At 46.2% G+C, this 27,500-nt stretch overlaps 1 protein-coding gene across 7 annotated transcripts in view; it reads left to right on the forward strand.

The window, feature by feature from the left end:
- Window positions 1-27,500, forward strand: part of syne2a (spectrin repeat containing, nuclear envelope 2a) — a 48,111-nt gene that overhangs the window by 7,444 nt on the left and 13,167 nt on the right. For 3 of the 7 annotated variants that reach the window (XR_014554704.1, XM_083688863.1, XM_083688868.1), the window contains exons 13-47: window positions 326-448; window positions 571-732; window positions 1,002-1,067; window positions 1,678-1,791; window positions 2,721-2,801; window positions 3,051-3,577; window positions 3,729-3,861; window positions 4,668-4,778; window positions 4,975-5,130; window positions 5,428-5,628; window positions 5,990-6,091; window positions 6,362-6,544; window positions 6,807-6,980; window positions 7,243-7,377; window positions 9,058-9,254; window positions 10,119-10,251; window positions 10,521-10,703; window positions 11,185-11,334; window positions 12,153-12,329; window positions 12,841-12,996; window positions 13,206-13,367; window positions 13,633-13,803; window positions 14,142-14,275; window positions 14,431-14,626; window positions 15,802-15,984; window positions 16,287-16,400; window positions 16,798-16,949; window positions 17,217-17,364; window positions 18,054-18,148; window positions 20,086-20,320; window positions 20,572-20,769; window positions 22,500-22,625; window positions 23,547-23,702; window positions 25,801-25,959; window positions 26,239-26,405. Coding sequence is in view for 6 of the 7 variants with exons in the window: in XM_083688863.1 (XP_083544989.1) it covers window positions 326-448; window positions 571-732; window positions 1,002-1,067; window positions 1,678-1,791; window positions 2,721-2,801; window positions 3,051-3,577; window positions 3,729-3,861; window positions 4,668-4,778; window positions 4,975-5,130; window positions 5,428-5,628; window positions 5,990-6,091; window positions 6,362-6,544; window positions 6,807-6,980; window positions 7,243-7,377; window positions 9,058-9,254; window positions 10,119-10,251; window positions 10,521-10,703; window positions 11,185-11,334; window positions 12,153-12,329; window positions 12,841-12,996; window positions 13,206-13,367; window positions 13,633-13,803; window positions 14,142-14,275; window positions 14,431-14,626; window positions 15,802-15,984; window positions 16,287-16,400; window positions 16,798-16,949; window positions 17,217-17,364; window positions 18,054-18,148; window positions 20,086-20,320; window positions 20,572-20,769; window positions 22,500-22,625; window positions 23,547-23,702; window positions 25,801-25,959; window positions 26,239-26,405 (5,660 nt within the window). In the remaining variant the exon portion in view is untranslated. The remainder of the gene's footprint in view (window positions 1-325; window positions 449-570; window positions 733-1,001; window positions 1,068-1,677; window positions 1,792-2,720; window positions 2,802-3,050; window positions 3,578-3,728; window positions 3,862-4,667; window positions 4,779-4,974; window positions 5,131-5,427; window positions 5,629-5,989; window positions 6,092-6,361; window positions 6,545-6,806; window positions 6,981-7,242; window positions 7,378-9,057; window positions 9,255-10,118; window positions 10,252-10,520; window positions 10,704-11,184; window positions 11,335-12,152; window positions 12,330-12,840; window positions 12,997-13,205; window positions 13,368-13,632; window positions 13,804-14,141; window positions 14,276-14,430; window positions 14,627-15,801; window positions 15,985-16,286; window positions 16,401-16,797; window positions 16,950-17,216; window positions 17,365-18,053; window positions 18,149-20,085; window positions 20,321-20,571; window positions 20,770-22,499; window positions 22,626-23,546; window positions 23,703-25,800; window positions 25,960-26,238; window positions 26,406-27,500) is intronic. The other 4 variants (XM_083688864.1, XM_083688867.1, XM_083688866.1 and 1 more) reach the window with 4 other exon arrangements.

Here is a 27,500-nt window from a genome sequence, read left to right on the forward strand (position 1 = left end):
TAGAATAACATGTTCTACAGTTTCGGGCAAATAAATGTTTTGCTGCAGTGTTGTCAAAAAAAAAACAACGGTTGCAAAACAGATGTGAATGCATTGCCATTGGCATATTTCATAGATGTATTTCATTGCATATTACTGACATGCTGTGGAAGAAATGCAAAGACACATTTTGACACCAGAGATTTATGCTTTTTTGCAATGAATACATGGTTATGAAACTCATGTCATGAAATGTAATGATGCTTTGTGTGTGGTGCTCCTCATGTTAGGGTTTTATAATCTTACTATAAACTGTAAAAATCACAGTATTCTTCCTCATTTTTAGGAAGTGGATGCTATCGAATCAGAGGTCAAGACAATGGAGAAAAACGTGACGAAGATCAGAGCCATCCTGTCATCTATGGACGCCTCAGACATTTCAGCGGAGGAGTACCTCCGCAACCATCAGGTTAGGCATGCCTTTGTGTCTCAGCACCTCTGTCTGTGTGTGTGTGTGTGTGTGTGTGTGTGTGTGTCTCAGTATTAGTGACCTACTACTATCCCCCCCTACACACACACACACAACTCTAGGTAATCCTGGCCAACATCCAGTCCATGCAGAGGACGGTGAAGGAGATGGAGAGCTGTCAGGCAGAGCTATGTCTGCCCCGGGGGGCAGAGGACACACTCACAGTCTTCCCCAGAGCCAGCCAGCTCAGGCAGCCCCTCAGAGAGCTGGAGCAGCTCATGGAGGTACAAACACTTCTGCAAACTTCTCTAAATTGTTTCACACTTGTTTTCATAAGTATTTTAAATACTTTTCGACCCAGGTCTGCCACAAGTGCAAACAGTGTATCGTATCTACAGTACCTGCTGCGATAGAACAGCAAAATAAAGGCTTACCAGCTGTTTTGGGGGGGGGGTATTAATAAAATTAGCCAAATTTGTAATATTGTTGGACTACCGCTCTTCATTGATTTTCATGTGCTTTCTCTCTCTCTCTCTCTCTCTCTCTCTCTAAGGTGAAGATAGAGAGGGTTGCTGGTGTGGCTCCTGCCACAGAACTGTTGGGGATGACTAGCCAACAGGTACACACTTGCCTTTGGTTGGATAACCAAAAAGTAACTTAAGAAAAAACACAGGCTTAAATGTTTTTTTTATGAGATATAATATCCATCATTTGTTTTCTAAATAATCTTGGAATAACCATTTTGGTAAAGCTGCTCTATTGTAAGTGAAGAGTAACACCATTTGCCGTCACCCAAAGGCAAGGAGGCATACCCTGGCTCTGGAGAACACTAGCATTGTATTTATTTAGCCATTATTTTAGCAGGGAGTCCCATTGTGACCAAGGTCTCTTTTACAAGGGAGCCCTGCACACACACAGTTTACAATAATACATAGTACACAACATTAATAAACAAACATAATAAAACACAATCAAGGAAAACAAACACATTTTTCAATAAAGTGGTCCTTAATCAAAACTTTAAGCTGCCCTATTGCAACCCAGCAGTAAACACTCTGATTCAATTCATCAACCAGTCATCCTTGATGAGCTGTATCAGGTGAATGAGTTGCTGGACTGAAACAGAAATCTGCTCACCTTTCAGCTCTCCAGAACCAGGGTTGGTGACCACTGCTCTAACATGTTTCTGAGCTGTATTTACTAACCCATTGCTAACCCACACTGTGAAGCAGGAAACATTTGAACCATGTTATTCTGAGGAAGACGAGGAAGACGAGGAAGACTCCGATGAAGGGAGTACTCACTCTTCATCCTCTGATACGCTCACCAGCAGTTTCCCAGAGGTAAAGACCTTAATCAATCAATCAATCAATCAATCAAACAACTATCAATCAATCAATCAATCAATCAAACAACTATCAATCAATCAATCTTTTTTGTATAGCCTATTTCTCCGAGTTCCATTCTGACAACAAGGAAAATGGAATCCCTCTGTCTTTATTGAGACAGTAGGAAACACAGACACCATTCCCAGGAATGTCACCTGGTGGCGTAATGTTGGGAATGTTACCACTCAACCTCAACACAACCTCAACAATTCCCTTATGTGTCTGTGACTGTGGTCAAGGAACGTTGTATATTATTTGTTATATCATATAGAAGAATTGTGTATGTAGCCATACAATAACATACTAGCCATAATTAAAGGTAATTGTGTCTGTTAAGTGCATGCTGGGATGTTACGTGCTCTATTAATGGCATCTGCAAGACAGGTGTTTCCCCTTCTTTCACACTATCTGGACGTCTCCATAGAGACCACACCAGAGACCATCACAATCACTCCCCCACGGAAACTGCAAGTCTGCAGATGAGATTGTTCTTACACTGATCTAAAGTCACTTTTGCAATGGATCCAAAATAGGCATCTTCTACTTTTCCGAGAAATCAGTTGGATGCTGTCAAAGGCAGCTGCTCTGTGTCTGTCGCCTCTTAGGAGCCTTTTCTGCCACACAACCACTAACATCACCACCATATCCTCTTTTGCATCTCCACCCTGTGTGTGTGTGCATGCGTGTGCGTGTGTGTGTGTGTGTGTGTGTGTGTGTGCGTGCGTGCGCGTGTGCGTGTGTGTGCGTGCGTGCTCGTGTGTGTGTGTGCGTGTGTGTGCGTGTGTGTGCGTGTGTGTGTGTGTGTGTGTGTGTGTGTGTGTGTGTGTGTGTGTGTGTGTGTGTGCGCGTGCGCGTGCGCGTGTGTGTGCGTGTGTGCGTGCTAGGACCCAGACGAGGCATCAGGGTACCAGGACATGGCAGAAGCAGCCGCTGCAACCACCCTGGACAATGTTTCAGTCACCAAGGTAAGTGGACCGTATTAGTTGATCTTCTACCTGCGGTAATATCCTTATTTCCCTCAACAGTCACTGTCACACTGTCACATTTAGTTTAACTACCGCCACACTACTGAACAATGCAGTTAAACTTGTAAACTTTGTGAAGAAGCACCAATACTGTACTCTATACTGTACTGATTTTTTGGGTTGTTTTAAAAAGATTTCATCTACTGGACTTTGGTGTGATAAACTCAAATCGTCTCCTTTTCCTTTCAGGAGCTGGGAGCTTCAGACACGCTACATGAAACAGGTTCTGGTTCACTAAAAGAGGAGGCTTGGCAAGCAGCTGAACATCCAGGCAGAGGGCCTCTGAACAGCCCTTCATTACCTGTGCAGTCAGGGCCCGTAACCAAGGATAGTATGTCAGAAACCAAGAAACCTGAATCAGTAACTAAACCAGTCACTGAGGTTAGTTTAGTAACTAAGCAAACTGGACTAGTACCTATGAAGATTGGACTGGGAACCGAAGAGATCAAATCAGTATCTGAGACTAGTTCAGTGATTAAGGGGATGAGTTCAGTAACCACGGCAACTGGCCCAGTAACCAAGGCATCTATGTCAACACTTGAGACAAGTTGGGTAACCATGGAGGCTGGACCTGTACCTTTGAAGACTGGAGTAGTAACCAAGGAGACACAATCGGTACCCAAGTGCGAAGATCTAATGAGCGCCATCGCCAGTCATGGCAGCACGGGACATGAACCACATCAGGGACAGGAGACCAGTATCAAGACTCAAAGCAGGTAAAAGACACACAAATGCACACACACACAAACCCACACACATACGCGCACACACACGCTCGCGCACACAGAGACAGGCAGACAGACAGACAGACACACACACACACACACACACACACCACTCTTTTTAAATGCGTTTGTCTGTTTCCAGACCTGATGGCGTCCTCAGTGTGCCAGAGGATGAGGATGAGGATGAGGAGGAGGGGAGGTGGGCCCGTCTTCATACCCGGCTGTCCAAGAAACTCAGCCGGCTGAGGGAGGTTCAGGAAGAGGATCGATCAGGGGTCAGTTCACACTCCCAACATGAACCCCAAACAGACCCCTACACCCCTCCCCTCCAGGCACGGGTGTAGATACCATATGATAGTACTGTAGTTCCATCTGGCTTAAGGGTTGATTTGGGTTTGAGTGTCAGACAGGAAACACTACCTGCTTCCCTTGCGCCAGATCTGTTTGTCCTCTAATCAACACCTCTAAGCTTCATGCTGAACAACATTAGAAAAGTTGGCCAAAGCACAAACTGGTGACTCACACTGTTTCTGGCTGGTGACTCACACCGTTTCATGTGTATCAGGGTTAGGGTTAATCCCTTTTCAGTCCCTTCAATTCATGAGGTACTTTTAAATTACATTACATTCAAGAAATGTGTTCATAGAGAAGATAATGGCTTTGGTGTTCCCTTGGAGATATTTTCTGGGCGGAGTTGTGTTACATTGTGTTACACGTTTCAAATAAAATCACAGGATGGAAAATAAATGCACTCTAAGTGCTTTGCATGAAAGCATGTGAGACTCACTGTTGCCATTTAGAAGGGATATGGCCACTGGAATAAATAGCTACTTTTCCACAGCTTGTTCGTTAGGCAACTAATGCACTTGGTTGATAAGAATATCCTACCCTCGCTCTAAACCTTGACCCCAAACCCTAACCCTAACCCTAACCCTATTGCATGTAGGGTTACCTGTGCATTGCTAACACATGACCTGGGAAACCAATGATATAAATCTTTAATCCATGTTGATGTTTTTTTTTGTTTATTTGTTACTATTGTTTATTCCATGTTTACGCCCCTCTCTGTGTTGTTATTTAGGGCGCGATGGCTGAGGAGAGTGATGGTGGTTTCAGTGCTGTGTGGGAGATACAGGAGTGTACTTCAAGCCTTAGAAGACTCAGACATAGAACCAGTGGTGTTAAAACAATGGTGAATCCATTCTCTTCCTCTCGTGTGTGTGCGCATGTGCGTGCGTAGCATGTGTGTGTGCGTTGTGGGTGTGTGTGCGCGCGTGTGCGTGCTTGTGTTGCGTGTGTGTTAATGTGTCCGTGCGTGCGTGTGTGTGCTCACTCTGAGATGTGTGTCCTGTTTTTTTTTTAATGATATGTGTGGTTTGCCCCTTTAGGCGAGATCAGAGGAGGACAGCCATCCTAGTCTGGAAACAAAGTTGTACAGATCTCTCTACAGAGTAGTCCTCTCTACGGACACACTCACTGACCTCCTACTGAACCCTGTTGGGACGACCATGGAGGACGCCCAGCTAAGACTCCTACAGCTAGAGGTAGGTCATAAGATGGTTATTGTGAAAAACTGTGACACGTTCTGTGTATGTATTCTCTGTATGTTTTGTAATGCATTACAAGTGCTTTGTGCATTTTTTATTTCATTTATTCACTATATGGCTTATTTATATCGAGACAGATACAAACGTTGACACATTGCTGTTGTCTTTTATAAGGAACCATGATGAATGCTTAAAGCATGGTTTGTAATGTTTATGGCCATTTGTTTTGTAATAACTTATGAATGCTGCATGTAAAAACGGTTGTGTGTGTGTGTGTGTGTGTGTGTGTGCCAGTGTGTCTCAGCAGAGTTGGTCGTCCTGAGTGATGAGCTGAGCCATGTGAGTTCAGAGGTCAGCCCTGCCTTTTTAGACGAGGAAGCAGAAGCGCTGACGTGTCTGAAGTGCCTGAAGGGTTGCCTGGCAACGGCTCGGTCCGCCTTCTCCTCCTCACAGAACCAGCTACGCACACGCCTGGGCCCGGAGCACCAATCCCCGGTTAGAACCGTCTCACAACCACCATACAACCAACCCAGAACCCTCACTGAACTAGAGTCCTGCATCGGGTCGGGTATCCAAGTGACCCACACAGGACTCTACACTGAACCACCTTACAACAACCACCACAACCAAACTACTTTTGGCAACACAGAGACCACTTCATAACTGCCATGTAACTAAAGCACAACCACCACTGAACCGCCTCACAACAACTCCCACAGAACTTCCCCAGAGCAACACAGACACCACTTCACCACCAACTGCCATACAACTAGTACAGCACCACCACACGAGAATCCATTTGAGAGATACAATATCTCCTGTGTTCGACTTGTCCTGGTTGTTTTTCCCCGTATAGGCTTGGCTGGAGCATCAGCAGAGACAGGTGTGTGTGTTTGAGGAGATGGAACAAGGACAGAGTGACCTATTCTCACACATTATGGATGTCCCAAATCTGGAGGTACATAAGTGCAACTTTGGAGTGTGCATGTGCATGTGTGCCCACCCGCCCGCGCGTCTGTCTTTGTTTGTGTCTGTGTGTGTGCGTGCGTGTCTTTGTTTAGTGTACGTGTGCTTGCATCCATCCATCCATCCTGTGGGCAGTTGGGTTATGTTTGAGCTGGTGTGTGTTGGGTTATGTTTGAGCTGGTGTGTGTTGGGTTATGTTTGAGCTGGTGTGTGTTGTGTCTGCTGTTTGTGTTAATGACGAGTGTATGCAATCCCTCCGCAGGGTATGCTGGGTAGCCGTTGGAGAGGGCGTCCCGAGGAGAAGGCAGAGTTACAGCAGCTCTCCCAGGCTCTGTTACACAGGCTGGCCAGTCTGGTAGAGATGGGTCAGGAGCGCCTGGTGTGCAATCAGGGCAGTCAGCCGGGCAGCCGCACCCAACTGCAAATTCTACTCAGTAGACACAAGGTAGACACCGCATCACATCGGAAAAAGGGATCGCAATAAATGAAGGACAGTTTTTTTTTTTGCCAATTTGGATGCATCTCAAGTTTGGGATCGCTAATTAAACCAGTTGATTATTACTTTCATATTATTTAAATTTCTGAATTAACTCAGTTACTTTGATGGTACTGTAACTGTTCAAACTGAATCCTGAGATGTTTTAAACATGTTTCACTGATTTAGCTCTGATGGTTTGGTATTTCCTTGGTAATGGCTGGCTGGATAGAAGTATTTCCAGGTCGTGGGGTCACAGCTGATATTTGTGCAGTGGCTGTTCCACCACAAGCCACAGGGGGTGCTGGAGAGCCAGGAGGATGAAAGGGTTAGGCTGGAGCAGCAGGTCAGGACTCTGCAGCAGCAGGCGCTGGAGCAGGTCATCACCATGCAGAGGACAATGCAGGTACAGTAGAGAGGTTGATTACACTCATGCATATGCACACAAACACATATGTACACACACACACACACAACAACAAAAACTTTTGTTTGTTTGAAAGTTAGTAGACTGCATGGAGAGAAATACTGTGTGTGTGTGTGTGCGCGTGTGTGTGTGTGCGTGTGTGTGTGTGCGTGTGTGTGTGTGTGTGTGTGTGTGTGTGTGTGTGCGCGCGCGTGCGTGCGCGTGTGCGTGTGTGTGTGTGTGTGTGTGTGTGCGTGTTCAGGACTGGACCCAGTGGGAGGAGGGCTATGTGCGGCAGGGCAGGCTGTTGGAAGAGCTAGAAGCCCTCATCCCCACCGAAGGCCCAGAGGAAGAGGAATCTGAGGGGCAGCTGAAGGAGAAACTCAACACCTGCCAGGTAACCACGCAACCTCACATAACTAATCAGCACCTGTTAAAAGCACGCAAGCAAGTCAGCGGATTCTGCTTGCAGGTCCGCCAAAACGCAAAAAATTAAGCAAATGCATTTTCACATGAAGATGATATCGTTTTTTCTCAATTAATGACATTCCATAAGAGTAGCATTGCTTTTTGAAAACACGATTTGAGGCTGTACACACTAGTACACAATTTGTTTACATCACCACAAAAACAATGGAGTAATTGGTCCTTATTGCTTTGGGTATGATGAGGTAAAACAGTAAAAATGCATCCTTAGCCGTGGGTTAGGTTAGGGTTAGGGTTAGGTTAGGGTTTAGGTTAGGTTAGGGTTAGGTTAGGGTTAGGGTTAGGTTAGGGTTAGGTTAGGTTAAGTTAGGGTTAGGTTAGGTTAGGGTTAGGTTAGGGTTAGGGTTAGGTTAGGGTTAGGTTAGGGTTTAGGTTAGGTTAGGGTTAGGGTTAGGTTAGGGTTAGGTTAAGTTAGGGTTAGGTTAGGTTAGGGTTAGGGTTAGGTTAGGGTTAGGGTAAATTGGAGAGGGGACTATGAAACGGTCTCTGTCTGTTCGAATGTCACAAGCTTCTTCTCAGACTTCCTTTTTTTTCGCTTTGTCATTCTGGGGTATCAGGTGTGGATTGATAGGCAAATTATTTTAATTTAATCCATTTTTAAATTGAGTCTATAACACAATAAAATGTGGAAAAGTGAAGGGGTCTGAATACTTTCCGAAGGCTCTGTATGTAGTTATATGGCTTGTGATGAACAACGGCCTAGGATTTTGACGGCATTTGGATGATGTGAAGCGGTAGAGAAACCACATTCCAAATGGCTTCAGTGGATGGCTGAAGGAGTCATGGCTGCCCACTGCCAGTCTAATTATATTTTTCCATGGCACACTTAATTCCGAATCCAATTACTCAGAGGAATGGGATGTCATGCTGTATCAGAGAACTCAGTGTTCCCTTTCTACCATTAACTCCCCATATTGTCCTCCTCCTCCCTTTCACAATTACAGAAGCTTGTTTCGCAAATGGAGTGACTAGAGTAGGGGGTGTGTGTGTGTGTGTGTGTGTGTGTGTGTGTGTGTGTGTGTGTGTGTGTGTGTGTGTCTGTGCGTTCCTGTGTGTGTGCGTATGTGCGTGGGTACACACACTACTGGATTTCCTTAATTGATTTATGCCTTCCTCTTTGTGGCTGTTGCCATAGCTCTGAATGCATTGTCTGGGAGGGGGAGTCCTGTGGCTCCGTTGGTGAAGTATGCTGCTCGTAATGCGTAATGGAATACAGTATATTATATTAACAGAAGTTTCTTTCCTCTTTCACTTATTTCTGTCTATTTCTCCTCTTCTTCACCTCCTATGACTCTCTCCATTCCCTCTCTCATTCTTTGACCCATACCTTGTTCTCTCCATCCCCCTTTCTTCCCCCCACACTTTTTTTTTCACATCCCATTTCCTGTTTTTCTCTCCCTCTCACCACTACTCCCTCCTTCTTCTCTTTTCCCCTTCCCGCCTCTCTCCCACCCTCAATCTCCCCTCTCTCCCACCCTCAATCTCCCCCCTCTCCCACCCTCAATCTCCTCTCTCTCCACATCCTCCCCCTCTTTCCCACTCTCCTCTCTCTCCTCCTCCTCCTCCTCCTCCTCCTTTCTACCTCCTTTAGAAAGTGCTGGTTGTGCTAGAGGAGAACTGGCCAGCTTTGGGGTCAACCTTGGACCAGGGGAAGGCCCTGCAGACCCAGGTGTGCAGTTCCGGAGCTGGCCATAAAGTGGGAGCCCTGGATCTGCACTGGCGGGGTATCCACAGCAGGGCGGCGCAAGAGAGTCAGCGCTGGCGTGATATTAGTGACAACTGGGCCAGGTACAATAGGCATACAGAGGAGCCCTGGTAGCAGGAGGTGAAGAGGTTAACAAGGTTCACACAGGCTGGTCATATACATAATAGAAAAAGTCACACACACAAATATATAACTAACAACACTTCAGTGATGGAATGTGAGTGTGGCATAGAACGCTTGTTACTTACTTATTTGTAAACAAAGTCACACACCACACATTGCAAGGAAATTAAAATAAAAATGTTCCAATACATCCACATGCTCACGGTACATTTTACAAGTAGTTTACATTGTAAAGATAGTTTACTGTAACATCACAAATCAAGTGTGTTTTCTCACAACAATGTCTGAATAAATGCCTCTGTGCCAGTGGTCAATATACCCACATACTAAAATACTGGATTAATTACAGCAATCAAAGATCAAATGTGCATTGTAGAGCATAAGAATATGAAACGCTTAGAATATTGGTGATTGGTGAATCGTGAATCGTGAATACCTCGGGCTGACTCAATTCTCACTGATTCTCAGTGACAAAGAAGATTGGTAGGTTGAACGTTCTGTCGTAGTCCACCCCCCTGAACCGCCCTGAACCCCCCTGTTCTGTCGTAGTCCACCCCCCTGAACCGCCCTGAACCCCCCTGTTCTGTCGTAGTCCACCGCCCTGAACCCCCCTGTTCTGTCGTAGTCCACCCCCCTGAACCCCCCTGTTCTGTCGTAGTCCACCCCCCTGAACCCCCCTGTTCTGTCGTAGTCCACCCCCCTGAACCCCCCTGTTCTGTCGTAGTGAACCCCCCTTCTTCCCCCTGAACCCCCTGAACCCCCCTGTTCTGTCGTAGTCCACCCCCCTGAACCCCCCTGAACCCCCCTGTTCTCCTTCTCTCCAGGTTCCACAGAGCCTCTGCATCACTCACTCAGTGGATGGGTGCGGCCAAAGAGCGCCTGCGAGCGTGGTCAAGCCTGCCCGATACCACACCTCAACACAGGGAGCTCACCCGTGCCTACCTCAGACAGTCTCTGGTAAATTAGCTAGGAGTGAAATCTCTTAGATAAGGCAGAGAGAGAGAAGTAAGACAACAGCTGTGTTACATAATGTGTGTACTGTAATCCTGATGTGTGTAATGTAACTGATGGAGTACATGTAACTGTTTTATATAACTGAAATTATAACTGAAATTATATATAACTGAAATTATATATAACTGAAATTTCAAATAACAAAAATCTGTGAAAGCCAACATTTGGTTTATCACCCTCCATTGATTTGACCTTTTTTCTTTTTTTAACAGGATTTCTCCATGGAGCAGGTGTCTAGGTCAGTCCAGAAGGCCTCTGTGGACAGGGCAGGCACTCTGCTGCTGCAGCTGAAGGAGGCGGACGCCCCGGGCCTGCGCAGGCAGCTGTCCCAGCTAGAGCAGACCTGGGCCCAGGTCACAGCTCAACTGCCCAAAGCCCAGGAGAGATTACACCAGGTGGGTAAGGAAGGGTCGGATCTGTGCACAATAGGTATTTGAAATGTCTACTGTCTACTGTGCACGCATGCATGGCGCACACACACAAAAACCAGCTGGGAACCTCCTCTGCTGCAGCTGCAGCCATCAGAGGTGAAGGCCAATTCCTAGCACAACGTAGGATCTCCCTTACACGATTCTATTCCATCATGTGTCAGTTTACCAGCAGAGATAGGGAGCATGAAGCGAGACAGTTAACTCGCCAGCCTTTGTGTCACGTGACAATCACCTCTTGTTGCCGTGCTTGTGCGCTTATGGAATCGTTGAGTGAAACGTATTGCTTGGGTGAAGTTGAAACATCTCTAAAGTCACTTGGAAGTCACACATAATATTGCTTTTTGTTTGACCAGATCTACATGTTGCACCAACCAGTCTGTTCTTTAAGGAACTGTCCCTTGGTGACAATAAAGCTTTATTATTCAATTCCCCTTCCCTCGCTCAGCTCCTGTTGGAAAGATGGCCGCCATGGGAGGTGATGTCAGACCTAGAGGCCTGGGCGGGGGAGACTGAAGCCTGGCTGGAGGAGGAGAGGGAGGGAACCCACAAGGCCTGTGACACGGCCCAATTCACCCACACACTCCAGCGCTACCAGGTACCCTCCCACCTTCCCTCTCTCCATCCCTCCATCCCTTCTTCATCCTCTCACTGATGATAGATTTTAGGGAAAATCACCTCAAAACAACCAACAACTTAAGATGGCTGCGGTACAGGCCTGGCAGAGAATCACCAGAGAATATGCCCAGCCTCTGGTGGGGTCAATGGGCTGCAGACTTCAGGCAGTTATTGCATGCAAAGGATTATTTATTTAAAGTATTAAACATGAGTACTTTATTTGGACATTATATGATTTTTTTCAATACTTTTGGAGTCCTGAAATAGAATGTTTAAAACATGGTGTACTTTCTAAATCCAATCTGAAAAAACAACAACATTGAATTAAAGCTGAAATATCTACTTTAACCTCACAGCAAAAGTATTATTTAGACTTTTTTTCTCAAGATATTATTATTATTTTGACTTTGTACAGAAAACTGTAAGTGTTGATGTTTTGCTTGGCACTAATATGTTTCTGTAAATGACTATGAATACCACTGTTCATTTGACCAGTGGATTCAATAGGTCTTTAAGCTATGTACATGGCTAGACTAATTCCCTCTCATAAAGTAGCAGTATAACTATATACAAAATATATTATTGCAACATTACCTGGAAAACAAGTTATATACTTGTTATATACTGTAAGCTATAACAAGGGTCCAGAATTTTCCTAAGCCTTCCACATACTATATGAAAGGGACGTGCTTGAGACAACAAAAAGTAATGCTAAAATCAGCTGTCATTTTCACACATGTTTGGAACAGAGATTCCAGTTGTGTGATGCCAGTGTGTTATTGGTTTCTGTCCCCTTAGGAGCGTCAGGCAGGCCTGGCCAGCAGGCAGCTCACCCTTGACTTCCTGTGCCAGTCTGGGCTTCAGGCCGCTGTGTCTGACGTCCTCGCCCACCGCTCTGAGCGCACGCTGTTGGCTGAGGGACTGGGCGCCCTCAACCTGCACTGGCTCCTCCTACAGGGAAAGTTATCTAGTCAGGTGAGTACTGGCTCCTCCTACAGGGAAAGTTATCTAGTCAGGTGAGTACTGGCTCCTCCTACAGGAAGTTATCTAGTCAGGTGAGTACTGGCTCCTCCTACAGGAAGTTATCTAGTCAGGTGAGTACTGGCTCCTCCTACAGGAAGTTATCTAGTCAGGTGAGTACTGGCTCCTCCTACAGGGAAAGTTATCTGGTCAGGTGAGTACTGGCTCCTCCTACAGGAAGTTATCTAGTCAGGTGAGTACTGGCTCCTCCTACAGGAAGTTAACTGGTCAGGTGAGTACTGCATCCAAACCACGACTATGGTCCCAGCCAATCAAATGTAGGTTCATAATTGTACTGTATGTCAACTTATTGCAAGCCTTGCTCTTTACATACGGCATATATTTACCATTGCACTTTACCAAGTACTGCTGAATAAATATATTTGTTTTGTAATGTGTGTGTAATGCGTGTGTGTATGTGTGCGTGTGCGTCTGTGTGTATAACTATTACATATTCCCTCTGCAGATGCGTCAGGCCGAGGAGCTGCAGCGCGCTTGCACAGACAGAGAGAGGAGACTGCAGCTTCTGTGTAGCTGGACCACACAACAGACAGAGAGGCTCAGGGCGTGGGAGAGACCTGTCAGTCAGACACAGGCTAACAAGGCTTTGCTGGAGTGGGAGGTATGGGCCATTCATAGCAGCCAGTGCGTGTGTGTGTACATGTCTGTGCATGCTATGTCTGTGTTTATAAGTTGATATTTGTGTGCTTGTACATCTTCAGTGTATTTGTCCATCTGTTGCTTTTTTTTTGACTGGAGATTTGTGTATGTGCGCGCGTGCGTGTGTTTGTCTTTATGCGTGAGTGAACCATTTATCCATGTCTTCTCCAGACGGTTGAAGAGAAACTAAAGGAGGTGTGTGGGGAACTGCAGGAGCTGAGAGCTGTGCGTGTGTGTGTAGACGGGGACCAGGAAAGGGAGCTTCCGACTGACTGTGCATTCACTCAGCAAGCAGACGCAGTCGCCCAGACCTGCATAGTCCTCAGTCAACAGGTAACCAGCACACAACACTACAAGCAAGTGACAACTACTACAACATGAGATTGAGAATTGGAGTTGATGAGATGGTGGAAAAACAATAATAATGAAAAACAGTATTTCAGTATTTCTACGTGAATCACTGAGCTTGGGCTATATTGTGATTTTGACCTTTAGATATTGCCTGTGCCACCAGCTGCATATGTTGCGTACGCCACCACATGTGCCAGTGGTGTGTTGATGTTCTGTATGTGCCATGCGGCTGTTGTGTGTCTTGCAGGTCGTGGCTCTGAGGCCAGCTCTACAGCGGGTTCTAGATCAGTGGGGCCAGTTTGAGAAGGAGCTGGGTGAAGTATCACTCCACACCACTAGGTTGCGCTGCACCCTGGAGCATGGTCGTGCTCCACTCCTCTGGCCTCACCAGGTCGCGGAGTGGATGGAACAGCTGCAGGTGAGAATAATTAGGCTACCTATAGTGTACTGAACAGAGAATCTAATATAGTGTACTGTAGCCTGCTAGTTGCAGCTGTTTCTATCAGTTGTACACACTGCTCACACATTTTCTGCGCGTGCCCTGGCTGGCGTAGGAACGACTAAGGGTTAAAGTGTCCACTAGGTTTTGCAGCGTGCCCACCAGACGATCCCCTGGTGTGTGTGTGTGTGTGTGTGTGTGTGTGTGTGTGTGTGTGTGTGTGTGTGTGTGTGTGTGTGTGTGTGTGTGTGTGTGTGTGTGTGTGTTTTTCAACTTTGATATGTGAGATTAACACTGTGGTCTTTCCCTCTCCACAGCAGTTCCAGGTGGAGTCTGAGAATGGTGCAGAGCTTTGGGCTGCTCTTGATCAATCGTATATCAGTCTGAAGGATGCAGTCAACCCCGGAGCGGTCCAAGTCCTCACGGAACGAGTGGAGGGGGAGAGGACACGGTCAGTACCACAAATGAACTCTTTAAATTAAATTAAATTAAATTTTAACAAGTTTATTTGTCGTATACACAAAATATAGCCATAGATGGTGCAATGAAATGCTTTGGACAAGCTAGCTCCTCAACAGTGCTCAACTGTATTTTGCTCTCCCTCAGGTGTAAGGTGGTATTGCAGGAGATGGCTGAGGAGCTCCTGAAGCAAAGGGATCTGCTCTCTCTCTGGCATGAGTACAGCCGTCTGTCTGAGCACTGCTCCCTCAGTCTGCAACACCACCAGGACCAGTGGGTGGTACTGCTGAGCTCCCCACCCAGGCCACAGGTCTACACACAGGCCCAGAGCGACTCAATCAAGGTCAGTGAGCAAATGGAACACTCAAAACAGAGATGAGGTATGAAAGTAATTTGCTTGTATTTGGAAAGCACTCAGAATCTAAATGACATACTAATTCGCAAGTCCTAAGCATGTATCAGGAGTAGACTGTCATACCATTCCAAGCCGAGGTAAACAAAACACTTGTATACACTACCTGGATACATACTTATTTGTGTAGCTGTTGTTTGTCATCATGTGGTGTTTTTCGGAAAGAGCCGAAGACCCATCAGAACCCAAATGCGTCAAGGCCTTTTTAGAACTCAGACAATCTTGTCAGTGCTTCTGAGCGGGCATGGAACGTTCCGTTCAAAGAATGTGACGAAGCACAGACAGGGCTAGAAATAACCACTAACTCCGCACCTGAGCTTGCAAACCAAGTGCTCATTTGTTTCCTACCGAAAGATGAAATGAGTTCTAATATTATTCTGAACACGTGAACAAGCAGTGAGCAGCAATTCTCCTGCTCATATTTGTGCATGATTAATCATTTCTGTCCACTTCAAAAGCACTATTGAAAATGTTTTGGCCTATTTCACGTCTGTAAATGGAATTCAATTCAATTCAATGAATGCAACATGTTCAGAAGATGTCCAGAGATGCCAGAGTCAATTTTGGCAAAGTTATAGTCACTTGTTTTTACGCAACATCGGCCATTAAGGACCGTAATCACACTTTCAAGCACTTTCATGCTTTGCATAAGCCTTCGTGTAAAATCATATTTTTGTGGCTCAGAAGCTAAATGAAAACTTGCATTCACAGTTGGGATCTCTTTCTCAGAGTGTTATATGCCTATATTTGTAAAAAAAAAAAAAAAAAAATTCCAAGTCTTTTTTGCATTAAAACAGCAATAGAGACATCAATAAATGCACATTGCATAACTATTGGCATGAGCATTTTATTTTTTTCCAGAAATGGGTTATTTGGGGTCTCCTTGGGCAGCCATAATCACTACTTAATTTTCATGCAAGGAAAACTGGGTCCGGGTATCTAAGGGTTAAATGGTTTATAGCTCAGAATTGAGCTGATGCTTGATCTGTGCTGAAGGACAACCTCTACCCTGAGCATATATTACTGAGGGAATCGTTAACACCAATGTCTCAATAACCCCTCGACTGGTGTCGAATGACCCAGTGAGATTTAACCCTCTGTGTCAGAACCTACAGGACAGTATGGAGGACCTGCAAGGCAGCGTGGGAGAAGTTCTGGAGGCCTCCAAGCCTCTCATCAGACAGCTGGAGCCACTCGCCGTGTCCCTCATCCAATCAGAGACCAGAACGCTCTCACATGACCTCTTGCTGATGGCCCAGGCGATGTCAGGGAAACGGGTGCAGCTTCAGGTGAGGGATGAACTGGAGGTGATGCAGGACACACACTATACGCCTCCTCTAGACCAGAGCAACATAACCCCAGGGGACGTACTGTGTATGTATGTGTAGCGGAGGTGGTTCGGAATCATGCTCTTGTCATAAACTAGCCCGAAGACACGCAAATTCAAGTGTCACCATCAGACGTGGAGGATGTCCTCTTGGCTAATGGTAGACGGCTAGGGTTTGTGTTTTCTACATGGGGGACCGCATATGCAAGTTTTCATTTGTGTGTGATGGATCAACTAGGGGGTCAAACTGTTTGTTGTTTGCAGGAGGAGTTTGAGCAACAACAAACGTTCAGTAGTAGTTTGGAGTCACTTGAGAAGCATGCTGAGGACCTCCGACACAGGTTGACCACTGATATTCACATTACGGACACTACGAAGGTGAGTCAGACACACACACACACACACACACACACATTGAATCACTTGTTCACAACAGGGGAAATGTGCCTTTTCACATTCATAACATTCCCCAAACCCACTCACACTCTATACTACCCCCCCCCCCCCCCTCCTCCCCTTGATCAGTGGACATCTGACATTATTGCACATTATTGTACTATTACTCTATTGTCACTTTTTTTATGACTATATTATATTGTATTCCTGATTTGTTGATTGTTGTCGACTGTTGAGTGAGGAGCAAGATCCCAAAGCATTTCACTGTCAATTACAGCTATATGCGATGTACATGACGAATAACATTTGATTTGATTTGATTTGATGACAAACACACACACACTTATTGTGCTGACTAATCTGTCACTCTGCCCCTCAGAAGGCTCTGGTTGAGCTGGGCAACCTGCTCCCTGCACTGGTTAACCTCACTGAGATGAGCTGCTGTGTGACCTTGAAGGAGCCGGAAGCAGAACGACTGCAGACACTCACCAGACAGGTGCAGGCATTCTCTAGCACATCTGACATGGACAGGTGAGTGGTAGTGCAAGTAATTAGATGACACATGTTTCGAGCCGATGTGTAAATGTCACCGTGAGAACTTGACTCGCAGCAAATTCAAGGCTGAAATCAGGCAGTGTCTGCCCAGCTTTAGGCTAATACTTAATTTTCACCAGCAAAATTACTAAATGCATATGATTCTACTTTGTATGTGAATTGCAAATGATTTGTGTGTGTGTGTGTGTGTGTGTGTGTGTGTGTGTGTGTGTGTGTGTGTGTGTGTGTGTTTATTCACCTCAGGTACATGCAGGTAGAGGCACAGCGCTCCCAGAGCTTTCAACAGAAGTGTGAGAGCTGGACCAGCTTTGTGGACAGAATGGAGGACGTTCTGGCCGTTAACATTGCTGGAGACAATTCAGGTGTCCTGGAGCAGCTGGCCATCCAACAGGTACAATCCATTTACTCATTAGATTAGATCATCAATTAGATCATTAGATTAGATCATCTCCCATTATTTCTCTCTCTGCCTTGTGGAGGTCCTGGTTACATTAAGATTTTAATCAGCCATGTACCTGATATTAGGACTTGCTTAAAAAATACATGATAAAGGGGAATTTATGTAATAAATAATGACCTGAATTGGGATGCATTTCTTCTGAAAAGTGCCTAAATGAAAGTTCACAATATTTAAAGATTCAACAAATCAAACAATAAACACATAACTTTCACAGAAGATCTTACCTATTGGCCTTAAAAATCATACTGAAGTAACTATGGCCAGATTTCACTACTAAGCTCATTGAACCCTTGAAAGCAGAGACAGTGGTACAGCTTGGCCACATACTGTATACTTCTCAAAATGTATTTCAGTGAAAATCTCACTGATGATGTCGTACAGAATAAGCCAAGGATCAGCATTTTTCCACTTGAATCTGGGAAAATATCCATCCAAAGCCGGTCATGTTACTCATGGCACTGCCGCGTCTTGGTTTCACTCCAGCATCGTTATTATTCGCACATTAGTGTCTGTTTTCCCCCTTCAGCTTAGTCCGTTATATCCGTCACATTTGAATGATGTTGATGCCGTTTGGACTGCAAACTGCACCGGTGTTCAATGTACGGATCTGTGATGTACAGCAGCTCCAGGGTGAGGTGATGACCGGACACCAACTTCTGCGAGGGGTCGTCGGTGATGCCCTGAGGAGTCTGGAAAATGTACAGACGGAAAACAGGTAAATGGAAATGTCTAGAATATAGAATTTACAGTGGTTGTGGCTATGTTTCAACATTTTCAGCCTAAAAAAGCCTTCCTTGACTTTCATTGACACGCTCTTTGGCCCTCATGTTGAGAGACAACAATAGCAGACTCAAAAGGCAAATGCGAAGCCTTGAATCAATCGGAGGCGGCGGTGCCAGGCAGCCAGCCGAGGGGACAGAGAGGAGTGATCGGGCAGGGGTTTGGGGGCTGACCATTGCTTGCAAGTAGGGAGGGGCTGTTCCCTTTGCCGCCCGGTGGGTGAGCATCAGGGTCTTGAATCTGATGCGAACTGCTACCGGGAGTCAGTGAAGGGTGCGGAGGAGGGGAGTGACATGGGAGAATTTGGGGAGATTGAACACCAGACGGGTGGCAGCATTCTGGATGAGCTGCAGAGGCCTGATGGTGGAGGCGGGGAGACCAGCCAAGAGTGTGTTGCATTAGTCAAGGCGAGAGATCATAAGTGTTTGGACCAAAAGTTGTGCTGCTTCTCTGGTGAGGAATGGACGTATCCTTCTGATGTTGTAGAGGCAGAATCTACAGGAGCGTGTTGTCACTCTGATGTTTGCCACACACGATAAGTGGTTGTCAAGGATCACCCCAAGGTTCTTAGCTGTATGGGAGGTCACAGTAGAGTTATCTACTGTGATGGAGAAGTCGTGGAGAGGGTAGGCTTTCCCTGGGGGGAAGAGCAGCTCAGTCTTGTTAAGGTTGAGCTTGAGGTGGTGGGCTGACATCCAAGCAGAAATGTCTGCAAGACATGCAGAGTGTTGCCACCTGTGAGTCAGAAGGGGGGAGAGAGAGAAAGAGTTGGAGTGTCATCTGCGTAGCAGTGGTAGGAGAAACCATGTGAGGAAATTACCAAGCCAAGAGATTTGGTATAGAGGGAGAACAGTAAGGGCCCTAGGACAGAGCCTTGGAGGACCCCAGTGGTGAGGGTCAAGGAGGTTGTTCTGAAGGAGGTAGTGTGTGTGTGAGTTATGCTTGCAGCTGCGATGCTCTTACCAATCTATTGCCCACAGCATGGCTCTGGGCCTCTAACAGTTTGGAAATCAAAGCTTACGGTCTTGTATTTCTTCTTAGGACCTGACATCTTGGGAAGTAATTAAAAGTTAGGTTTTCCTGCTGCGTTCTTTCTAGCCGGAGCAATGACGTCCCAGTTGCAAGCATAACTCACACACACACACACACACACACACACACACTGGGAAGAATACCCTGTACTTTCAGCTCTGGAACAGCATGCTGGCTCGCTCTCAGGATCCACACATAAATCAAGCTATGTAAGCCAGCCAGGATGGAAACTTCCCAGCTTTTAAAAGACGCTCGCTGCAAAGTCCCACATCTCATCTTTTAACCTCCTCTTCATTTAGGTCCCAGAGTTGTGGAGGGGGATGCCTCACCAGATCTGTTTTATCAGCAGAAGTGGTAGATTGAATATCTAAGATTGGGTTGAGCCAGTGTTTGATCAAGGATATTTATCTTCTGTTGCTGCCAGTGTAGGAACAGCGTACAAGTGAATATTTAAAGAGTTGTTCCCTCATTGTAACCCTCCACTTGTTTTGCCCTCATTGACCAGTGACCCTTTAATGATGAAATGTCTTGTAGATGTTGTCTCTATATTTTTCTTTGCACCAAAATATGCACCAACAGGTATGATAACCTTAGGTTTGAGAACGTAGGATTGAGAACACTGCTGTAACTAAGGCTAGCTAACTGTGCTGCGGCACGTTAATGGTCGAATCTCAAATACTTGAGTCTTCATGTCCTCTCTCCTCGTCTCATTCTCATAACACCTTGGAGGAGAAGGCAGAGGTTTCTACATTTGGACCTACTCCGCCAATCCGTTTCAAAGAGGAGAGACGAGGATAGCAGACACGATGAAAGACTTTTGAGATTAGGTTTCTGTCTGAGCAGGACCGATCTTCTCACAAACGTGGCCCAGCTGAGAGAGAGGTGGCGGGGTACGGTGAGTCAGGTCGGGGAGCGCGGGGCCTTGCTGCAGGGCCTGATGGCCCAGTGGAGGCTCTACAGGCGGGGATTGAAGAGGCTGTGGAGGCTGCTGAGGGACGTGGACCCGCTGCTGCCCCCTGTTGGCTTGGCCCTCTGCAGTCTGCAGCAGCTACAGACCTCTGTGGGGGACTTTGAGGTAAGAGTTGTTTATTTTAGAGGCGAACTTAAGTCCTTGCCACTCAGACGAAAGGCCGCAACTGTTTTTTTATGATGTCTTTACAAACAATAGAATGGTAAAATTTCTCAACAAGGAGTCACTTTTTTAGTTTTTTTCAAATATACAGGAATTATCTATTTAACAAACCTGTCATGTACACTGTGTATTGTGCTGTTACTGTACGTATTTCTTGTATGGAATCGGCCATGTTAGTCTTCTTCTCTTCCCAGCACCTTGATGAGGTTCTTCACCGTTCCGAGGGTGTGTACACACAGACGCTGGAGGCAGGCAGGCAGCTGTGTGGCTCTGTGAAGGACCCACAGACACAGGCACAGCTAGGGGCCGAGCGGCTGGCCCTGCAGGAGGCCTGGAGCCACGCCAGGGGACTGATGGGGAAGAGGAGGGCCCTGGTGGACACAGTCATACAGGTCAGTCAGTCAGTCCAACTGTCTGTCTAGTCCTGTCTGTCTAATCCTGTCTGTCTAGTCCTGTCTGTCCTACCTGTCTGTCTTGTCCTATCTGTCTGTCTCTGTCGCTGTGTGTCTAGTCCTGCCTATCTACTCCTGTCTGTTTGTATGTCTGTCTGTCTGTCTGTTTTTGTATGTATATCTTTCAGAAATGGCAGCAATACGACATCGCTTTACTGTATATTGGCAATTTTTAATGCCAACATTGACATTGTTTGGATGTAAAAGCTGTAATCCCTCGAACAAATACTGTAGACATGTGTTTATGGAGGGTGTTGACTAAATAGGTTAACAGAATGCAGACAAGAGCATTCATTTATTCATCCAAAACAGACTTTGGGATTATAATTCAATTGATAGGGGATTATTATTATTATGGTAGGGGGTGGGGAACCCTGAAATTATTTATTATGACACATCTCTCGCTTCTGTATCCACTCCTGCCCCCTTTTATTTGTGTGTGTGTGTGTGTGTGTGTGTGTGTGTGTGTGTGTGTGTGTGTGTGTGTCCGTGTGTCCGTGTGTCCGTGTGTCCGTGTGTCCGTGTGTCCGTGTGTCCTGGTGGCATGATGGGATGGTGGCATGAAGGGATGGGGGTGTTAAGCCATAGATTGTGGGGGTGGGGGGGTTGTCAGTCAGCGGTGGTTGACCCACATCTCACTGTGTTCCCAGTGAAAGGCCTCAGCCAAGGGGATCACAGTGCCGCCATAATCTAGCCATGATCCACATCTAGCCCTGGTTTAGAGGCCAGCTGGCAGCTAGCCCCGGGACATACCAGGGTTAGGGTTTGGTACGGCCCCACAGTCTGCCACTGCACTGTGCACACACTGTGGGATGGGCAATTCTGGTCCTTAGGTGTGTGAGTGATTACTGGTTGTGTGTGTGTGAGTGTTTGCTGGTTGTGTGTGTGAGTGAGTGATTACTTGTTTTGTGTTTTATCTAGTCCTGGTTTAGAGCCCTGGGACATACCAAAAGTACAGCGGTACGGCCCCCCATTCTGCCATCGCACTGTACACACATTGTAGGACGGTCCTTAGGTGTTTTGAGTATTTGGTGGTTTTGTGTGTGAGAGTTTTAGTGTGTGCTGGTTTACTGTGTGTGAGTGTTTGAGGGTTTGCTGGTTTTGTGTGTGTGTGTGTGTGTGTGTGTGTGTGTTTGCTGGTGTCCGTCTGTATCCATTCACATCACTGCTGGCTCTCAGAGTGCACAGGAATGGTTTCCAAGATCTCTGCTGTTTCCATCCCTGCTGTACTCGAACATAGTGTACACACACTGCTAGTGACCAGACCTACGAAACCACCGGAAATCACATGAGGAGACATGAGCGAAACCAATGTCGAGCCACGTGACCAGAATAGAAAGCAGCTCTGTCTTCTGTTGGTAAGACTTGGGTGACTACCACTCGGGGGAGAGAATGTACCGCTAGCCAGCAGCTAACACACAGTTTGTGTTGCTTGGAAGGAACATCTACAACTGGTGACTCAGCGATGTCACGAGACAAAATTGTCAAACAGTTGGTACATACAGTAAGGTCCAGAGCATTTGTGTTCCAACGTAATTAGCTCTGTTTCTACCTGAACCATGTCAGGATAAGGTCAGAATCAGCTGTGTGATAGAGAGAGAGAGAGGGGGCTCGTCTGATGATGACACCAGTGCCTGTTCTGTGCTCATGTGCTTCTCTCTGTCTTGCAGAACTGGGGAGGTTGTCAGGCCAAGCTAGCCAGCAGCGGTCTTGACCTGGAGGGGCTGAAGGCCAGGCTGAAGCAGCCGCTGCCAGAGACGCTGGAGGAGTTAAAGGGCGAAGGGAAGCTCACTGAGGTGACTGTCTGGTCATTCTTGGAGTCGTTTGTGTGTGTGCGTGTGCGTGTCTGCGTTTGTGTGTGTGCGTGTGCATGTGCCTGCCTGCGTGTGGTGTGTTGAGTTTTGTTCTGTATTTTGTATTGAGTTTTGTTATGTATGTCCTTGTGTGGGTGGATTTGAGTCTCTCCATGACAAAGAAATTGTAGCAGCTATCAAAACAAACATGGATTTAGAGCACAGCTGTGGATATTGTAAAGGTGATCAAAGCACCTTTAGAACCTGAGTTAACTTCATTATGCAGGGGCCTTTGTTGATCAAGCCACTCTTGTAGTGGTACTGTACTGCTTTTGTGTGTGTCATTATTGCAGTTATTCTCTGCAACAAGTTGTTTGCTTTTGCAATTCGTGCCTGTTACCGTTCAATACCATTGTGTCGGCATCATTTAATTTTGTTTTGTTTCGAGAAAATTGCTATTCATTATTAATGAGAATTTTTCAATTCTTGAATTTGAATGTTAGCTCACCTCTTGAATTGTCTAGTATTAGAAGGAATTTACCTTAACCCTGCTATGTTTGCACTGTGTATTATATTGAGTTATTTCTATCGTGCCAATAAAGTTTGTTTGGATTTGAATTGGATAAGGGGGGAGTGGAAGGCAGGAGTTCACTTGCACTCACAGAGATGTCAGTTGCCACAGAGTCCCACTATTATGAGTTTACTACTCTCCTCCCCCTTTCCCCCCTTTTACCCCCTTTCACTCCCCTCCCCTTCAATCTATCCTCCCCTCCCCCGTTCCTGCTAGTAGACCCTTAATCCCACGGGAGGGAGGGAGGGAGGGAGGGAGGGAGAGAGGGAGATAGAGAGAGAGAAGAGGTGAGCTCCAGGGAGCCTGACCGGTCAGTTGTGTGTGTATGCGTGTGTGTTGTGTGTGTTATGCAGGAGAACGAGGCCTCTCTGAAGCTGTGGGCTGGCAATCTGACGGAGCTGGCCAGTATGAAGACAGACCTGTCCCAGTATGTGCTGGCTGGGGACGCCTTCGTACTGCAGGGGCAACTGGAGGAGCTCAACTGTCAATGGGAAGAACTCTGTCAGAAGGTGAGAGAGAGAGAGCAAGAAAACTGTGAGACAAAGTGTGTGTGTGTGTGTGTGTGTGTGTGTGTGTGTGTGTGTTGGTGTGTGTGTTGGTGTGTTTGTGAGATATAGAGAGAGATGATGTGCCTCATGTGTATGACAGAGAGAGATGTGTGAGATGGAGAGACAATCAGTAGCCAATGGGCCGGACTCTCCACCATGCTCAGGCCACACAAAGGCTCCGCTGCTGGGGCCGGTGTCCAGTGTGTGTGTGGGAGGGGGGAGTTCAGCGCTCCACACGTGCACACACACACACACACACACACACACACACACACACACACACACACTTGCAACAGAGCATTAACGCAGCATGGAGTGGAGGGAAAACGAACATGTCGGTTTCTCTCTTAGGAATTATACTGATTCTATAATTACTACATAAAAATACATTTGTTCCTTTGCTCTTTCTGCCAAAGATTGAATAGTCTGACATTAAATAGTGGTGTTTACCTGACATTTCCAGAGCTCTCTTCCAAGTACATAACATTTGGGATATTTTTGTGTGAAGTGTGTTGCATGTGATGGGGGGGGGTTGGGATTTGGGTTGAACATAAGTTCTGAAGCACTGCAAGAGACATCAGTGTTTGTGCTGTCAACTGGTATAATTATTTACTAATGATGTTCGGCACCATTGTAAGTGAGAGAAGGTTTTTGGACTAGACTTTAGCTTGATTTGTTGAGACCTCATAAGCCTCCAACGAGAGCATGTACAACAGCATGAATGCGGTGGTCAAACGGTCAAGCACAATTTTGTTGGACTTTGTAACTGAGTTTGACCGTTAGCAACTGAAAGTATGAGACTTCAGTTGAGTTAGTTCTGGTCTGGTGAATGGGGGCATTTAGCTCTTCGTTGTGTTGTATGGAGGTCAGAATTCCAACTGTGGCCCAACATGCTACAGTTAAATCTCACTTCAGTTCATAACAGACACAGCTTTGTTTGGTAAAATGGTCGCTTCTGTTGTTTGTAAAGTTGTTGTTGGGCCCTGTGGGGACTTGTAGTTACAATGGAGCCCTTATGGTTCCAGTGACTAACTCCACCTGCCACCTGTTTAAAGAAAAGTTTGTAAAAATGTTATTAGTTAAATGGGCTAGACTTCTAGACCACTGCCCTGGAACCAGAATTGACCTCATACCTGTGCGTGGTACATAATGGAAGTGTTTCACAATTTGTTGGGTATGTGTGTTGACTTATTTCAAGCACTTCTCAAACTAAATATTCCTCAAAAACCCTGTTGATTTTCACTGTTTAGCCTGGTTTAAGTACTATTACCGTGACAACAGAAATGATTCTGATTTCATACGCAGGCATTATAAGATAACCACATTGACATCTCAGCAGTTGCTTCACTTCATACAGAAGAAACACATTCTTATAGTCTATTCCGGAAAACAAAAAAAAGTATCTTTAATGCATTTGACCAATTCTCATCTACTGTCTGCATAATACATACTGTATATATTTCACTCACCATTAATGTGGGTCAAGCCACAATGGATCCCTTATCGCTTGACAGTGTCCTCACATGACTAACAGGTTGCAGGTGGAGGCAGTCAGTGGAATGGGAGAGGACAGATGGTCAGGCTAGGCTGCTACAGGCTACAGGGCACGGACAGCCCTTTTGTTTGGGAGGAAACCTGAGTCCTCACGGGGCAACGAGAGAGGACACAATGGAGCCTAACATCCTGGAGCCCCTGAGGGAGTAGAAGGACACGGGAATAGCCCAGCGGCATGTTGGGTACGAGGCGACCCACGCTCATGAAAAAACAATAACTGCCAACAGACAGTAAAATATGGCCGCCCCCAAACGAGCCCTAAGCTCTTTGACCTACAAAGAGGTGTTAAGCTGTCATTAGTAAAATGGACCCTGTTAATTTGGTCGGAAAAGCGAGACTCTTGGGATTTGGTTCAATTGACTTGATGATGGAGAGATGATGGCAATGCATGGCCTTCTGGTGAACTGCCTTCAGTGAAATATTCCTATTCTTTGCTGGAACAAGTGAACTTGGTTGCTATTTATCACACAGTATTGCTTCGTGTTCGTCATTCCCCTTCTCCTAGGTCTCCCTACGCAGACAGGAGATCGCCGACCGCCTCAATGCTTGGACCATCTTTAATGAGAAGAACAAGGAGCTGTGTGATTGGCTGGCCCAGATGGAGAACAAGGTGTCGCGCAGCGGAGACCTCAGCATCGAGGACATGGTGGAGAAACTGAAGAAGGTAAAGCAAACAAACTGAGGGCCATTATCAGTCATCACCACACTGTCAAAATAACTTGTTTTAAAACACCAAAAAGATGTATAAATCCTTGCAACTTTCTGCCACAATTTTGGGAGATGTTGGTAACTGCCTGAAAATATGTTATAATGATTTTAATGGATATACATCACAGTGGGGTGAGTAATTTGAGATCGGGAAGGGAAGTGCATAAATCTTCCTAAAAACCACTGAGTGAACTGAAATTCAAATGGACCCCCAACCCCATTTCTTTCCACACAGGACTGTATGGAGGAGATCAACCTGTTCAGCGAGAACAAGAGCCACCTGAAGCAGCTGGGCGAACAGTTGATGTCGGCCAGCGACCAGGCCAAGCAGGCCCAGCTCCACGGCACCCTGCAGGATGCTAGCGACCGCTGGCAGCACCTCTTCCTCCACATCGAGGCCAGGTGAGGGCCCTGCCCAGCCCAGCCCCTACTCGCCCCGCCACCCCAGGGTTCAAATGGAACATTCATGCCTGGTTGCTTGTTCATTTCGTTTATTTGTATTTTTGTTCATTTGTTATTCATTCATAAAACAAAAAATAAGAAATTAATTAAGAGATTATTCTCAGTGGAACTACATTGGGTTTTTTTTAGTTCCCAGTGCTGCAAAGGCACATTGCATCTTTATACACAGTGTCAACACATAGAATGGGGTCCTTACTGTGTGCTTTCAAGGGTAGAACTTTAAATGTTGCTGTCATTGTTAGTCATGATGTAGCCAGACTGCTGTTGTGTTCTCTGCAGTAGCTACAGTAACAAAGCCAAATGATTGGCTGTGCCATGGCCTTATACAGAGCTGTTGACTGTAAGGTCTTGTGGAAAACTAAACGGTTTCAGATGGGTCACGAAACAGACCTATACAGTTCAGAAACCAATCATTAGTGTAGTTGTGCCAAAGTAATACGCTTCACCCCTGCTGTTGACGGCAAAGCAGCAGGAACATACTGTCACCAGTCATACTGACTGTGTCTACTGTAAGCGTAGACATTATAATGATACCCTGCGATTCCCCCCAACCAAAGACAGATGGACAGTCCTGGAATCAGAGGGTTTTATGCGTGGCCCCTCGAAAGCTATGGTATCTCGGACCATGTGGCCTTATGTCTGCTACAGAGTCCCCCCTTTTTCAGCCCTGGAGTGGAGGAACTGGGGAAGAGGAGAGGGGGGGCGTTGAGGGGGGGTCGTCTGTCGGCCCCCATTAGCCGTGACGTGGAAGGCCACACAAAAGGGGTTAGGCTAGCACATGGCGCTAACGGCTTCCTTCACCCCCGTATAGACATACTGTGTGTTAGCTCGTTAGCGTAGCCTTAGCGCTAAACAACGCTACCAGACCACTGTAGCCACATGAACAATTCCCCATCCGGTGTCTCTCCCCATCTTTCACCCAGACAAGCAGAGCGTATTAATCCTCTTTCAGAACGTAAAGCAGCTATCACAATTCCGTGGCACCTGACCTGGCAGATGGGAGGTTAAAAAAGGATTTTCCTTGAATGCGAAAGC

This window comes from Argentina silus (assembly GCF_951799395.1).
Source record: "Argentina silus genome assembly, chromosome: 17".
In the NCBI taxonomy this organism is placed as follows: Eukaryota; Metazoa; Chordata; class Actinopteri; order Argentiniformes; family Argentinidae; genus Argentina; species Argentina silus.